Below are 16,333 nucleotides of genomic sequence, written 5' to 3'. Positions count from 1 at the left end.
AGAAAAGGAAAGAAAATGTGAAACAAGCATGCTGCTTTACATTTCCTGTTGCTTACTGATTTTGTCTGTTTTTAAGAATGTAACTTTCTTGTCACTTAAGGAAATAGAAGGAATGTTCACGCACATGCAAAATCAACATGAAAACATGCTGAAAACCTGTCTATTTCTTCGTGTTTGTCATTTCAGAACTACGCATTGTAACTTTACGTCCATTATCCAAAGTAAACTACTTAGCACGCAAGTGTTTATGTGCGAAATCTCAAAGAACAAAAAGCAAACTTACGAAGAAAACTGCTGCCTGGGGATGGATAGTACCGGAAAGGGCGGCGAGGGACTGGTCGACGCGGGCCCGTGCTTTGATGTCATCGGGGTAAAGCTCAGACTTGGGGGCGTACTTGCGCAGCAGGTAGTAGGCGATCGCTATGCTGCGAGATAAGAGTGACTGAAGTGAGCGAGTGCAAGGCGTACGATGCCCAATGAACGTGAGGACTCAACTTGTGCCATAATATACCCAAGTCTCTTATTTTTATTACTATTCTTTTTCGGAATAGCCTTAATGCTTCCGACAGGGTTCACACCTTGCTGTATCGAAATTTTCGTTCATAAATAAACCACTGCATGGCTTTTCTACATGACGTCAAAGTCGTTGCACCCTCGTTTTGAAATGATCCAGCTATGGCCGTCAAAGCTGCACCAAACCAAGGAGATTATGCACGATGGTTTTAAAATTTTGAGCTTTAACTACTACTAACAAGTTCAAATGGTACAGTCAGATTTGATGATGGATTTATATTTCTCTACTAAAAGTTACTGAATAGTATGTATACGCAAGGTACCGTTTACCTCAAATCAATCGTGCTGGCAGATCCCCATCCTCGTATTATCAACAAAGATTAAAAACACTAGAAAAACAATGCACATTTTGAGATGTGATGCAGCAAGAACATGATTCCTAAAAGCGGGTCGGACAAGGCGCGCAATAATTTTAATGTGTTATTCAGTTTGCTGCAAATTTCAGATTTCATTATCGGCTTTTGAATATCCCAGGACAATAGATAAGAGATTCAGTGATCTCTACACAGACTGTCATCCTTATCTGCAATGTGTCTCGCTGGTAATGAGACTTTCCTGTGTCTAAGAATTTGTTTAGATCAGCTTGCCAACAACGGGCAAATCGGCGAATGTTATGCGCAAATACATGCGCCGGCCGAGACTTCTGAAAAATCTCGCAAATTAGAAACATAACTCGTGTATTTTACCTGACACATTTTAAAGGATACATCAGAGAGTTATAATTGTTATCTACTAATTTCAAACATGTTCATTCATTCACGTGCAGTGGCGAACTCTGGAAAAACACGTATGCGAAAGTAACACACTAGGCTATCAAGTATGGACTATCGATGTCTGAAAGAGTGGATGACATGGAGTCACTGGAAAATAAATGCTCGAAAAGGAAAAATCGTCGTCAACATGTCTGTAGCATGAAGCTTCAAAGGAACCCGCATGGAAACCTTCATTTAGCTTCATGCTACAGTCGGGTGGATGATTATGGGCCATTTCATGAAATTTCCTGCAGCTTGCGGGCTTCCGCTGAACTCACATGGCAAAATAAATGCTTTTAAATACACATACGATGTCACGCTTTCATACGTTACCACCTTTGAGTGAGTGATGGGGACACTGAATGGGCCAATTAACGTGTAACATTGGGCATCTCAAAAACAAAAACATCATAGAGTATATGCGGTTTTAGTTTCGAACACCTCATTCCAAATTATTATCGTGCGTTTCCAGTTTATTTGACGTTTTTAGAAAGGTAAAAGTATTTCCCATATGATCGCATCGCATGTCACCAGCGTTCGATTGCCTTCAGAGGGATGTGTATGAAAGAATAAAAACAAAATTAGTAATGAACTTCATCGGCTATGATCATCGGATATGATGTGAGTGGTCGAGGTCAGACGCCAACAGACATTAAATACATCAACTATAGGACAGGGTCAAACTGTATGGACCTTCGTGATGTCAAACGCACTGGCAACGCACGCAGTCGCGAAGCCGTATTCAAACCGCCTCTTGTGTAAACGAACGGTCACGTGCAGGACCAGTGTGAATAGAAAATAATCCGGCTTTACCTTTCGTAAACAACGAAGCCGTCATCGTCAATGGCCGGTACCTTGTGGAATGGGTTGACCTGCGAAGGAAATCGAATTTCAGTTGGAACACTACAAATCATAAATTATTTTACCATCTGTTCTGAGCAACGTGGTACCGGCAAATCGAATATGAAATACGAAAGGAAACCGAGAGAAGGAAAAGATTAAGTTGAAGGTTGGAGCTTTGCCGTCTTTTCCCTTCTTGTGTCCTAGTCTGCTCGCTGAACTATATAACCATATCTCAGAACCATGTAACGCAACGCCCAACCAACTACCCTCTTGAACCCTTTATTTCATCTCTATGAGCACGGGATAATTTTACATATGTACAGCGTTTACTTCACAGCGTGCATCCTCTTTTCCGCTATTTGAAAGCTACTCATTAAACTAATCTTAATTACAGCTTATTGAATACAAACAATTGATATTACATTAGGCTTCCAATTTAAGTTATTTTCCAGAGCCAGCGCACTGGCTACTTGAGTATACATTGGGTTCTTTTATTTTTTTAAATGCCAAACACATAAAAAAGCCTGCAAAATGTATCGGAAGTATGTCACTACAGATAAATTACTGCGCGGCCGGACAGCATTTACCAGAAAAAGCAAGGCGATTCATCCGCTAAATAAATTAATTACCATGAGGACAAGTCGCTCTCCGCTATCAAGAGCCCCGATGCTGGGGCGCAACTATAGGCTGTCCATAGGGCCCACGATGCGGCGGTCGGGCATGGCCTGACTGTCCCAACGTGGGAGCGGCCCGCTGCGCGCTGAGTCGCGTGCCTCACGACGTTCCTTAAAGTTTTACATCCATCCATCCATTAACAACTTCATAGTTACAAAATTTACCACCCATGTTTATGTTGGGAATTGGAAGGACTTTTCTTATAATACCAGTTACACGTCTTTAAATTTGCAAATGGTCATGTAGAGCGAAATACCTGACATCAAATTGTTCATTAAGTTGACCTTAATAGGCGCGCTCCACCATGAATCGCGGCTATCGGGCTCACCGACCTACGACGCCGGACTATTGCTTAAATGAAGTCCCTCTTCCTACGAACCTATTCCGACTTGTGTTTTTCGCAACTTGCTTCTAGATTAGGTTTACGGTAGCGCAATAAAAGACAGGGCAATGAAGGGAATACTTTATTTACCGAGCTTTTGCAGCGCATGCGCCAGATGGAAGTGGTTTAAAAGAAGACACACAGGGACACACACGGCGTTAACTTACAACAATGTTTATTATCGAAGACCAGGTCGTACTTATAAGCTCAGCTAACACGAGTCACAGCCACGTGAACAGTTAATCATTCAAAGGAAAAAAATTCTATACCGGGATATCTTGAGGCATGTGTAAAAACCTTCCGACTAGATGTAACTGCCGACTGAAGAAATTAACGTATTGTTCGGAGAAGATTTAATAATGTAATAGGGTTTAAGGACCTGATCCAACGCAGGCTTTGAGACACAGCGCACTTGGGGGCTTCGGATTATGTTCGTAAACATTCGGTTCTTAACGTGGAAGTCAGTATATACTTGTTAATAACGGTTGCATTTGTGAAAACAACAGATCAGTTGACATGCTGGAGACACAAGACAAAAATATGCAGATAGTGCGCAGACTGCTACTCAGTTTGTTGAACTCCTCGCGGGCGTCTTCGCTAGTGGGAACTAGATAAGAGTAGATAAAGCCAACTTGGGCAGCACAGATAAATAGCGTCTGTAGCACTCCGAGAACAAAACCGGAGAGGTAAACAACGTTAGAGGCATTCCGCATGCGCAAACAGCCCTTCTATCTTTCTGTTTCTTTCTTGGATTCTGGCTCAAGGCCCAATGCAAACAAGGTTCGCCATGCAAAATCTGCTACAAAATAACTGGATGAAGCTTGCCTGCCCAGTAAACGACATGAAGAGATCACAGAAGTTAAGAGCACTTTGAAACAGCTTAAATAAGTAGAAATAGCATAGGAGTATCAAGCGAGAAGAATAATACGGAATACCCACGACAGAAGATAACCATTTCATTAGCGTCAATATTGCGTTCAAGTAGTGAACTCCGAGCGAACAAAAAGAATGCTCATTTGCACAGAATGTATAATCGCAAAGTCCTCGATCAAGAGAGAAAAAGTACTGTGGCAACAGTTCGAAGATAAGCTTAGTCGGCGATCGTCCCGCAAAAGCGTCCACGTTCTTCTCGCGTGAAATAAGACATTGCATTTCTCCCTAATACTAAGCTAAAATTACAAGGTTTTGGTGCCTGGTAGAAGAATAATAAATAAAAAAAATAAAAGCCTTGAAAGAATGAAAGGCGAGGCTTCTTTAAGTGGTCACTTACCTTGAGGTATTCCTCACCGAGGTGCTCCTTGTTTGCCATGTCCAAGTTCTTGATATTAAGTTCGACACCTATGTGCTTGGCGATACATCGCACGAAGCCACAGGGCGGACTGCCGGGCAAGTTGTACAGAGTCACGGGCATGACAGCTGCGAATCGTCTCTGGTGGATCTCCTTGGCTTAATGGACCGAGAATGGTGTAGAGGGCGACTGGACAGTGGCGCGCACTTTATAGCGGACAGCTGCACAAACGGCCGCGTAGACAGCTTTCACGCAGCGCGGCGCCACTGCAGAGGGGTGTTACTGAAAGGCCTTGAACACAGTTACACGTCAGATACGTAGTCAAGTCTCTTTCTCTCGACGCGCGATAGCGAGCGGACGAACATATTGGCGAGGAGCTATAGCTGCCGTTGCTCAGCAGACGCTCCCGTAAAGGTAGGAAACTGCAGCGGCGGTGGGCGGAAGATGGAAGACTGATATTGGCGTGCTGATATCACGAACGCACGCGAGGCGTCAATCTCGAGGCATTTGGAGCGAGCCACATTGTCCAAGTCAGAGCTACGTGCCTGTTCATAGTTCTGAGGGTCCTCGAGCGGATAAAGCTTGAAGTGGGCCCCATATCCAGAGACTCACACACCGTTTAGCACACGTCCCCTGTCCGCATGAGATCGACATAGTGCTGATCGCGCCACTGGCGTTCTTATGGCCCGAGAGTGCTTTTTATGTATAAATGAGACAGAGCCCTGCATGTGATACTTTTTAAAGAATCCTAATTATTTTGTCGTCCGTTAAGCAAAATAACTCGGCGGTGGACGCACGCATACACATGCGCGTACACATGCACGCACGCACGCATACACACACAAGAATGCACACACGCAAGCATACTTACGCGCATATGACACATTTGTTTGGTAAAAGGTTACCGAATTTAAGGTTTAATATCAGGTATGCAACACATGAACGTGAAGATGACGCATGCGCGGAGGTCTGTTGTGCCTGTAACGCAAATACTTTTTACAAAAGAGGTGTCGTTTCAGCACCTTTACGGCACCGAAAGAATGCTGCATAGACAGTACACCCAATGTACCTTTAATGACCATTTACCTTCTGGTAACACACAATAAATCATTTTCCACACCTGAAATTAACGTAAAAAAGTTACTTGAACTTGCTGCGTCTACCAGGTTTTAAGCGGATTCTCCTAGGTCAATCCAAATAGGTCGCGAAGCTTCGAGCAAAAAGTGATTCAGAACGAATTGTCACTGACATCAGCAAGGTGGTTATAGGAGCTCCGATTTAAATGCGACTAGGTTTCGAGGGAACAATCATTGGGAAAGAAAAAAAAGCGTCTTTTTAATTAAAGCGCGACACAGTTAGATTCATTGTACGAAAATAAATGTCCTAATCAATTTTACATAGGAATGGCGAGAAAACAAGAGACAACTCTATTTTACTTGATCATTGTCAATAAATACCTTTTCTCAGCGCCCCCCATAAGAGCGCCCACCGATAGCGGCGTCCGTTTGACGCCGCTATCACTTGCCATGCAATGAAGCTCTTGAAGTGTGCAGAAATGCGCGCTCGTAAATTTCACCTGTTACAAAACACCCCCCTCACATTTTGTGTGGTTTCATTCGTCAACGTTTTTCTGTATTTGATGACGCCGGTAGTTTCATTGTTTTTTTAAACTGTTCAATCAAAAGTAGTGAGTTGCGATCGCCAAATGTTTACTTTAGTTGTTTTCGTGCTACAGCGCTGGCCAACGGGCTTGGTGTGCGACCAAAGGACGAGCACTCTACGCCTAAAGCGTTCGTCGGCCTCCAAAGAAAGTATGTTCTGTGCAGGGATGCGATTTCGACACCCGTATGGCTGATCTTCCCTGCATCGCTTTCCGCGCTGATAGCTCGGAACGCCCGTCTTGTCGAATGGCGGGGCATTTCAATATACAGCTCAAATTGCAGGCTTCCGACAACAATTTTTACGCCTTTCAGACCAAAATGACGTCACTTCTGTTTTTAACGGATATGACGTCACGTTATTCTTTCTTCCGCCGGCCGTGTTCCCTCCTCACACAAACGGCGCTAAGCCCCATGGAGCGCCGATAAACCGCCATGTTTTGAACGTATGGGCTTCTATGGAAGCTTCGCTACCAGGTATATTTAAATTGGGTTTTCTTCGGTTTTCAAGCGAGTGAACTACATGTAGCCATGTGGGGGGCACGACACCGCTTTCAGAATGAATCACTGCACCATTCGTGCTCTTTCAGGTTTTGTTGCTCCTTGTACTTCCTTGCAAGGCAACTACTGCGGACACATCGCAACCTTGGACGCTGCCAAAGGTGACCCGAACCCAGAATTGGACGAAGCCGCCGCTTCTGGACGAGCGTCTACTGCAACCGAGCAACGTTGTCTCGGGGCACGACACCGCTTTCAGAATGAAGCACTCACCGTTCGTGCTCTTTCAGGACAGTTACCTAAATGATTGATTATCTGCTAAAAGCGCAGATCGTTTTCTGTTCATGGTCTCATGAAGAGAGCTGAAACAGCTATCTTCCACAATTAACGCGATCGAGGTCGACATGCATGGAACAAACCAAATAAACTACTGCCGTGCCATCTACACCGCAGTTTGAAATGATACTTTCAAATGTAGCTGACGAACTAACGAAAATTCACTCCCCGTTGGGATGACGCCGAAAACAGACTCCGCCGCTCAAATCTGCTCTTCTTCGGTATTCCGTACGGCTAGTCCGAGACATGGTCTACCTCGGAAAAAAATAGTGTTAGAACGTTGTGCGGAGCACCTTGGCTCTACGCTGGAAACAACAGAAATCGAAAGAGCGCATCGCCTTGGTCAATATAAACTATTGATAAAACTATCGATAAAACTATTGTAATGCCACAATGCAGAACCAATGCATACAAGCTGTCCTTCTTTCCAAGAACGATAGCAGACTGGAACAAGTTGCCTTACGACGTGGCCACCTTAACATCATCTGATGCATTTTTTTTCAGCAATCAGTTCTAATCAGTAAGTTTTGTGTGCTCAGCTTTATCTTTAACTGGTATTCTTCTGGGCTTTATCCTCGGATTTGAATGTAACGCGTCTATGTCTTGCTCTGTTTATTCCTGATTTGCTGCACAGAAATTTTACTGTGTGCCTATGCGTTTTTTTTTCTCTCTTCTCTGTTGTAATTGCCATTCTTGTTGCTCTCGTGATGGACCAAGAGCTTGTTAATCACATGTACCCACTCCTGCCTTGGCTACCAAAAGGCGGCCGGCAGTATTGAATAAAATAAATAAAATAATAAATAAATAAACTGGAGAAATGTAGGCCGATAATAGTAAAGTTTACAGAATTCAAAGAAGAACAATGGATCCTCTAAAAGTGTACAAGATTAAAGACACGCAGTATAATGTGCACAAAGATTTTGCCTTTCAAACACGTCTGGCCAGAAAAAAGCTACTAGACTTTGCAAAGACTAAAGGCGGGTTCTTCAAGCCTCGCGTTGATAAAGTGCGCATGAGCGATACCGTATACACGTATGACCCTATCTCTGAAACACTCACAGAATGTACATAGCAAGAACGTAGAGCGATTTCATACAAGGCGGACAATCATCCCCAGCCATACTGTGCTGGTACTGTGGTGATACTGTGGTGATACACTACAGTCATACTGTGGTGATAGTGTGGTGATACTGTGCTCGTGGTATAAAAATGATCGATATCTTGGTGAATGCATTCACCAACACACCTTTGCATTTTCCCAAAGCGTACCGAACTGTGCTCATATCTACAAGATAGTAACTCGGACATCCTAACGTTGACTGAAACGTGGCAGCACCCTGATAGAACACATGACGAATTCTTACCTGATTCCTGCCATTTTGTTGTTTATCGAAATGACAGACTTAATCAAAGGGGTGGTAGGGTAATGACAGCCATACGAAATTATATTTCCTACTTTGGTGTTAACATTTCATCTCCCTTAGAAACTTTATGGGTTTGCATCACGTCTTCGTTATTTAAATCCCTTCTTGAAATTTGTTACCGACCACCTGATAGTTCAGACACTTTCGTGAACCATCTGAATGCCAACCTCAGATATATTAGGATAAACTTCCCAAAAGCCGAAATCTTTTTATTCGGTGATTTCAATTACCCAAATATCAGCTGGAGTACCTTAACTGCACCGGTTCGTGACTCGGTTAATTTTTTTGAACTAACCGTAGACTTTTCCTAAACTCAACTGCATCACGAACCTACGCGTGGTTTTACCATCTTAGATCGTGTCCACACATCGGCTTCCGACAATGTAAGCCCGATCACCCTCACAGACGGTTTGAGAGATCACAAACTACTTCATATCACCATAAAAATGCCCTATCGCCACCAACGTAGCGTAACGTCCAAACGCATCTTCGTTTATAACAGGGCAATCTACGATGCAATTAACCTTGGGTTGCGGAACTTCTGCGATTCTCTCCTGCAATCTGTTAATGAAAACTGGCGTCAATTTAAGGAGTAATTAACTCGGTTGATTAACACATATATATCTCGCGTATGTTTTCGTGCTAGGTAATCTAAACCATGGTACCACAGGAACCTGCATACTTCAATAAACAAAAAGATCGAGTTTTCAAAGCAGCTAAACAGCTCGGAACACCTGCATCATGGGAAAAATTCAGAAACGCTGACAAAGAATATTGTGCGGCCCTCCGAAAAGCAAGGCACAAGTTCATGTTACATGATCTTCATCCCTCCTTAACACAATCCGAAACTATTTTGGTAAACAATTTCACCTGCACACACTACCGCATGTTTTTCGATTGGTTGATGAGGCTGGTGACCCTATTGCCGAAGATGAACGCGCTCAGACGTTTAAGAAAATTTTCGTCAATATGTTCCCGAAGGAAGACTATTCCAATATACCATCGGCACCTGATTATGACTCTGCCTACATGAGCCCCATAGAAGTTACTGTTAAATGCATTGTATCATTGGTTAATAATTTAAAAATAACTACTTCATGCGGTGTCGATGGCATTACGTCAAATTCTGAAACATACCAGGGTTTATTCCAGCGTCTTCTGAGTTATTTTTCAACAATCCCTTTGATACCAGAAGAGCGGAAAATTGGAAAAGACATTCCAATTTTCAAATATGGTGACCGAACTAACGTTGCTAACTGTCGTCCAATATCACTGACATGCATATCTTGCAAACTTATCGAACATATTGCATCTAGCATGGCACTACATTTAGAAAGCAGCGGTTTCTTCTTCTGAAAACAGCACGGCTTTAGGAAGGGGTTATCATGTAAGACACAGCTACTTGAGTTTACTAACGAACAACTTTGAGAATGGATGAAAGTCTTCAAATCGATTGTTTATTCATCGACTTTGCTAAAGCTTTTGATCGCGTTCCACATTGTCGTCTAAAAGCAAAACTACCCTCTTTGCGCCTCGCTTCCTTAACAATTTCTTGGAGAAGAAACTTCTTATCCTTTCGTAAAGCGTTCACTTCAGTTGACAATTATTCATGTACCTTTAATGATGTATCATCTGGAGTACCCCAAGGCTGTGTAATCGGCCCATTATTGTTTCAAATCATATTATTGACTTACCAGTAAACATCACCTCGACAATCAGATTGTTTGCAGACGATTGCATCATTTATCGCAAAATCCGCTCTATTAACGACCGTATAGCTCTCCAGGAAGATACTCGATCGCATTACTACATGGTGCTCATCATGGCAAATGCCCCTTAACACTGATCAATGCCGATTAATGACATTTAGCCGCCAGTGATCCAATTCTCTATATACTTATTCACTTAATAGCAGTCCAGTCTTCCTCGCGTCATCATATAAGTAACCTGGCGTTCCTTTTTTGCCTAATCTCTCATGGACAACAAACATTAAAAATATCGCTGCTAAAGCTAACCGCATATTAAGCTATTTAAAGCACAACCTCAGAGGAGTGCCCACTTCGACTCGGCAACTCGCATATCAAAGATTTCTTCGCCCTCAACTTGAATACGCATCTTTCATTTGGTCACCTCATCAAAAATACCTTATTCATTCCATTTAACGCCTACAAAATGGTGCTGCTCGTTTTAGTGCACGGGACTACAGTCGGAATTCCAGCATAATTAACATTAAGTTATCGTTGTCCCTTCGGTCCTTAGAATCTCACAGAACAATCGCACTTGTTTGCCTCTTCCATAAACTTGTTCACAGCCATCATCTATTTATCCTACCTGTTACACAGGCGAATCGCACATCGGGCCGATTGCATAATCGCCTCAGTTTCAAACGTCTTCCGTGAAGAACCCCGCATTCAACTCATCAGCCTTGCCACGTGCAATCATCGATTGGAATAGCCTTCCGGTCAACATTGTTCACATCTCTGACCCCGTTATCGTCAAATAAAATATGCAGCATTTTGTTTTGAAGGGTTTTCCTTTCGTTCCATTTTTCAGTTTATTTATTAACAATTGTATAACGATGTTTAAATATCAATGTTCAAACTGCTTCTGTTCGCAACCAAACTCGTAAGCCCTCCTCACAGTTACATCACAGGCTCCAGTTGGAGCCTGTGATGTACCAAAAAAAAAAAATCAGAAAACTTCAGCGTCACGGCATTTGCGTTAAAGGTACGCATTATTTAGCTTATTCCGGTGTGAATTTCAAGCGCAACGTGTTATTTGCGGCGGAACTGGTTGCTATCATGTTTTTTTTTCTTTAACGGCGTGATAAAGCGCAAGCTCAGTGTAAACGCTGACCGTTGAACAGTTCGAAGCGTTGAGCTTAATACAAAAATTAGTAGAGGGAGCTCTGGTGCAGCGATCGTTCAGCAATCAAGGAATGATGCTTAGTGCATGGATTTGTCTTATCTTTGTGCTTGTTGCTTCAAACGTTTACGCGGCTTTAATTGCTGTGCTTCATCCTCCTTTTCCGGCTTATCCGACATAAAAGGAAAGCGATGTCGTTGTTTTGTTTCATGACATTTCTTTGTGGGCTGTCATTCTCAAAATTGCGAGGAATAACTTTGTCAAGAATGTCACACAAGGTATGATCAACTTTAGTGATAGAATGGTGTCTCTATATAACCCGCATATACCGCATGTCATACAGCAAGGCGTGACATATACATATACCTAAACATAATTTTCTCTAATGGACCACGCCAGCGACCCCGACACCGGATTTTCTCCGACATGGGGCCCTTAACGCTTTCGCGTTAAACCAGAGAGAAAACACAACGTACAAGCTAAAATAAAAAAAGGCGAGGCTCGAACAAAGCGAATTCTTTATTATCCAAAATAACCGATCAAAGTTCGATACCCACATAGCCAACACAAAGCACTGCTAGGATATACAGGGTGTTCCAAATTAAGCTTTATGTTTTTCTTTAAGTTAGGCACTGGGATGCACGCGAAGGACCACCTGTGCAAATAAGTTATGTAGCTAGAGGGCACAAAGTGAGATGATAATTATCGCTGTCAGCAGCATAATTAACTAAAATTAAATAATTAACTTTTTGTTGACTACAGTATGTGGGTATGTTTGTATTGTAAAGTTAGAGGCAGTCGTGTTTCTAAACAGTATCAGTGGAATAATTCTTCGAGCGTGTCCATACTCCGAGATATCTGACTCCAAATTTTATTTGTCGTTCGCATGATTACGCATGCAAGAGAGTTAGCATCGGCGCAAAGCTCCTCCCTGATGTGACGCGCCTGTTGCGTGCGGCGTTTATTCTAGCTGACAATGGGACGGATGCATTGGCAAAGATAACTGTCCCCCTTCCCCTCTCGGATCCCGAAATAAAAAATCGAAGAACCCGGAACCGCTGTCGTAACACGCGACCGCACACCCTGTAACGATGGCGGCAGCTGTCATGCCGAGATAATGGCGCGAGCGGAGAAGCTGGAGGGCAGTGCGCGTGCGTAATGGTGACTAGACGAACGGGCATGGTCCTTGCCTGGGCTACGCAAATAAAGTGACTGCTGCTTTTCAAGTATTGTAAGTTTTATTGAAATCAAGAGGAACAACTGCAGCATCAACAGCAGAAACAATTTAGCTATGCTAATGAATATTTCATACTGCCGCTTTAAGTTTGGTGTTGTCATGCACAAATCTCTTGGGAACACTTCACCCATCAAGATGTCAATGCCTTAAAAAAATCTTCAAAATGCCTCCCTCCCACAAGAACGCAACGCATAAAGCGCTCTCGCGTCGACTCGATAACTCTGTGCAGTACTTCTGGAGGGATGCTCGCACAGGCAGATGTTATCCTGTGCTCGATATCATTGACATCACTGGGCTCTGTTGCATAAACTCGATCTTCAACGTAGCCCCAAAGAAAAAAGTCGAGAGGATACAGGTCAGGGGATCTCGGCGGCCAACACATCGCTCCTGCACGCCCGATCCACTGTCGTGGAAAACGTGTGTCCAGCAACCTCTTTGCCGTGGTGGAGAAATGTGGTGGTGCTCCGTCGTGCTAGAACAGCACTTGGCGCAGGTCATTCAGGGAAAGATTGGAGACAAAGTCGTCGACGACAACACCTAATATTTCTTGCATGTACATCTTTCCGTTCAAGTTGTCCTCAATGCGCTAAGGTCCAATGATCCTGTCCCCGAGTATGCCACACCACACATTCACACTCCCGCGTATATACTTGATGCTTGTGCTGCCGCACCCAGTGGGGATGTTCTTGTGATCGATAATGCGCGTTATGAATATACACAGTGCTATTGCGGCAAAACCGAGTTTCATCTGTCCAAATTATTGTGTAAAAGAAGTCATTTTCTTCATCAATTATAAGGCCTCAATTGCACAAATCAACCCGCCTTTGAAAGTCCACTTCACTTAGTTCCTGATGAAGATAAACATGATAGGGATGGAAGTTATGCTTTCTTAGCACATCCAACGCTGCGACCGTACTGATCGTCAGTCTGCCGGATGCTGAGTTCTGGCATCAACGTTACGCACGCGACATGCCGATTTCGAAGGCTTGATTGACTAGTGTCTTCCCGGTATGGCTCGGACGACGAACTGAACCTGTTGCGCGAAAGCACCGAAATACGTTTATGAAGATAGGCCTAGTTGGAAGGGGACGGTGTGGGTTGCGAGCCGCGTACAGCCGCATTGCCAATGAAGTGTTGCCATTCCCCTCAGCCATTGCAAGTACCACGTCTATTTTTCTTCGGTAGAATATCTCGTCCGGCCAGAAGCAGCCATTTTAGCACGAAGGGAGCCCACGTGAATATTCTTTGTTATCCTTCCGTACAAAGGCGCCGATATTCCAGAAGCACTCTAGTAACTGACAGTGAACGCGTTCACATGACGATGTCCTGGTGCGATCTCAAGTAGTACAAAAATGTGCCGAAAATTATATCCTGTTATAGCGTTTAACACGATCATGCGTGCTGCGTATGGCACACCGTACTGCCATATATTGATTTCACCAGTCGAAAGAGGAACGGGAACAATTATCATTTTTGCCTACGCCTCCGGCCTGTTGTCAGACTAAACGCCGCACGCAACAGCCGCGTCACATCAGGGAGGAGATTTGCGCCGATCCTCACTCTCTTGCAAGCGTAATCATGCGAAGGACAATTAAAATTTGGAGTTGGATACCTCGAAGCACAGACACGCTAGAAGAAGTCTTCCAAGAGAACTGCGTAGAAACACGACTGCCTCTAACTTTTGAATACGAACATACACACTTAGTGCAGTCAATAAAAAGGTAAGCATTCAATTTTATTATTTGGCTGCTGACAGCGATAATTGCCACCTCATTTTGTGTTCCTCTGGCCACATAACTTATTTGCACAGGTGGTCTTCCGTGCCTTCCAGTGCCGAATTTTTGAGAAAACCATAAAACTTAATTTTGAACACCCGGTATAACCTCCAGCAGTATTCCGGCGCATGCGCCAAAACCTAACTTTTAAACAATTTAATTGATAATGGCCGCTCAAGAAACGTTATTTCTTGTCGCTGAGGTCTGAAGGAGCGCTGACAGAACATTTCGAAGTCTATATGTCTTGTGAGATCGATTTATCTGGAACACACATACAGTATCTACAAAACATATACGGTGAACGACCCTTAAAAATATTTAAAAACAGTTTTGAAGTACTTGCCCGCTGGAAACTGCATAGCGCAGCACCTCGCGACATTGATATCTTTAAGGTGGGTACGTAAAAGCCCAGCGCATAACCACAACAGTGCTAAGTCATGAGTTCTGGTTGGCTGCCATGCGCCTTGAATGCATGCTCTTGCTCTTCATTGCCCTTCATTGCCCTTCACCAAGTCCTTCATTGCCGATCTCGCCATGTTCCTCGATTGTTAGTCGCAGTGGAATACTCTCCGTGTCGCTACAACAGATTTTGTCGTGGCCGTTAAGATTTCCCGCACTATTTGCGTTGATTGTGCTACCCGCCGGGGTGGCTCAGTCTTACTAAGGCGTTGCGCTGCTGAGCACGAGATCGCGGGATCGAATCCCGGCCGCGGCGGCCGCATTTCGATGGAGGCGAAATGCAAAAGCGCCCGTGTGCTTGCGTTGTAGTGCACGTTAAAGAACCCCAGGTGGTCAAAATTAATCCGGAGCCCTCCACTACGGCGTGTCTCATAATCAGAACTGGTTTTGGCACGTAAAACCCCAGAAAGAAGAAGAAGCGTTGATTGTGCTGTACTGTCAACGCACGAAACACTAGTGCGGCACAATGTCGGATACATACTGCGTCACTGACTTATGCCCAACACATTCAGGGCTGATAATAGTCATGCATAGCTTTCCCCGCAATAGCGCTCCGCGGCAAAAGTGAACGGAGTTCGTGCGCGCCACTGGGCGCAAGGAGCGGACACCGCTGAAGAGCAGCCGCATTTGCTTACCTTAATTCGATCTTAGAAAAATATTATCTGAGCCTTACATCTGCTTTGCCTAGTGAAAATTAGCAGAAAGTTCGGATTTTATTGTCCGAGGGGTTAATTAAACGCAAGGCACTCTATCTTCCTGGTCTTTAGGCAAAAATGCGAATTTGCCTTCATCTACTGGGAAGCCCGCTGTTTACAAGACTACTCTACCAAGACGGCGCTAGCATGGACATGTGCCACCGCATCTCGGCAGCTGCTGAAAGCAAAACAGTTGTCCCAGTACTGTGACCACGTGGGGAAGGCGGTTGGTTTCAAGATGCCAGCGCCTTAGAAGGATCATTCACGCATAATACGGCGGCGACTCCGGTCTGGAGAAAATTGTCGCCGATGCACGCCCAAATGAGGACAATGACGCGGATGGCGAGGACATCGCGCGGCGCGTTTGTACGTATAGGTGGAGAAAAACAAATAGCAATATCCAATCTCGCATGGCGGCCACTTGCGTCAAAGTTCTTTTGCGATCACATGACCAGCTGTGTTTACAAACCTAGTGTCCCCTCTGGTTGCTCTCTGAACAAGCTTTTAAATAAATAACCCCCATGTGCTGAAGCAAGCGTGGTTTCAGGCTAACCAGCTTCCAAGGAACCGACTATGATTATGTGGACGTCAGATCTGATCGCCACATTTCCATGTTGCGCGGCCGCCTAGGTACATATGATATTACTTCAGGATTTCTGCTTTTGACAGTGACGGCGCTTGCATTTCGTATTCGTTGCTCCCTCTTCATTTTCAACATCACGTCAGCTATAGCTTTGGTTAGGTTTCCTGAACCGAAAAATGTACCGGAACCGGAATGCTAGCCAGAACAGAACCCAAACCGAACCTCAATGAAAAAAAAAACGCAAAAAAACACGTCTACTTATTCGGCATGAAACGAAGTTGGGAGCAAAC

At 44.1% G+C, this 16,333-nt stretch overlaps 2 protein-coding genes across 5 annotated transcripts in view; one reads left to right on the top strand and one right to left on the bottom strand.

Annotated features, from left to right (window-relative positions):
- LOC119444777 (glutathione S-transferase 1) overlaps window positions 1-4,853 on the bottom strand; it is a 63,888-nt gene extending 59,035 nt beyond the window's left edge. Inside the window, exons 1-3 of one of the 4 annotated variants that reach the window (XM_049663632.1) lie at window positions 4,496-4,853; window positions 2,139-2,197; window positions 284-425 (exon numbers count right to left, since the gene is read on the bottom strand). In XM_049663632.1, coding sequence (XP_049519589.1) covers window positions 284-425; window positions 2,139-2,197; window positions 4,496-4,636 — 342 coding nt within the window. In that variant the 5' untranslated portion in view covers window positions 4,637-4,853. The remainder of the gene's footprint in view (window positions 1-283; window positions 426-2,138; window positions 2,198-4,495) is intronic. The other 3 variants (XM_049663630.1, XM_049663629.1, XM_049663627.1) reach the window with 3 other exon arrangements.
- LOC119445778 (glutathione S-transferase 1-like) overlaps window positions 1-16,333 on the top strand; it is a 603,258-nt gene that overhangs the window by 418,746 nt on the left and 168,179 nt on the right. The window lies entirely within an intron of this gene.

The sequence above is a fragment of the Dermacentor silvarum genome, chromosome 3 (assembly GCF_013339745.2).
Source record: "Dermacentor silvarum isolate Dsil-2018 chromosome 3, BIME_Dsil_1.4, whole genome shotgun sequence".
In the NCBI taxonomy this organism is placed as follows: domain Eukaryota; kingdom Metazoa; phylum Arthropoda; class Arachnida; order Ixodida; family Ixodidae; genus Dermacentor; species Dermacentor silvarum.
Note: the sequence above shows the minus strand (reverse complement) of the source record. Positions and strands in the feature narration are given on the sequence as shown.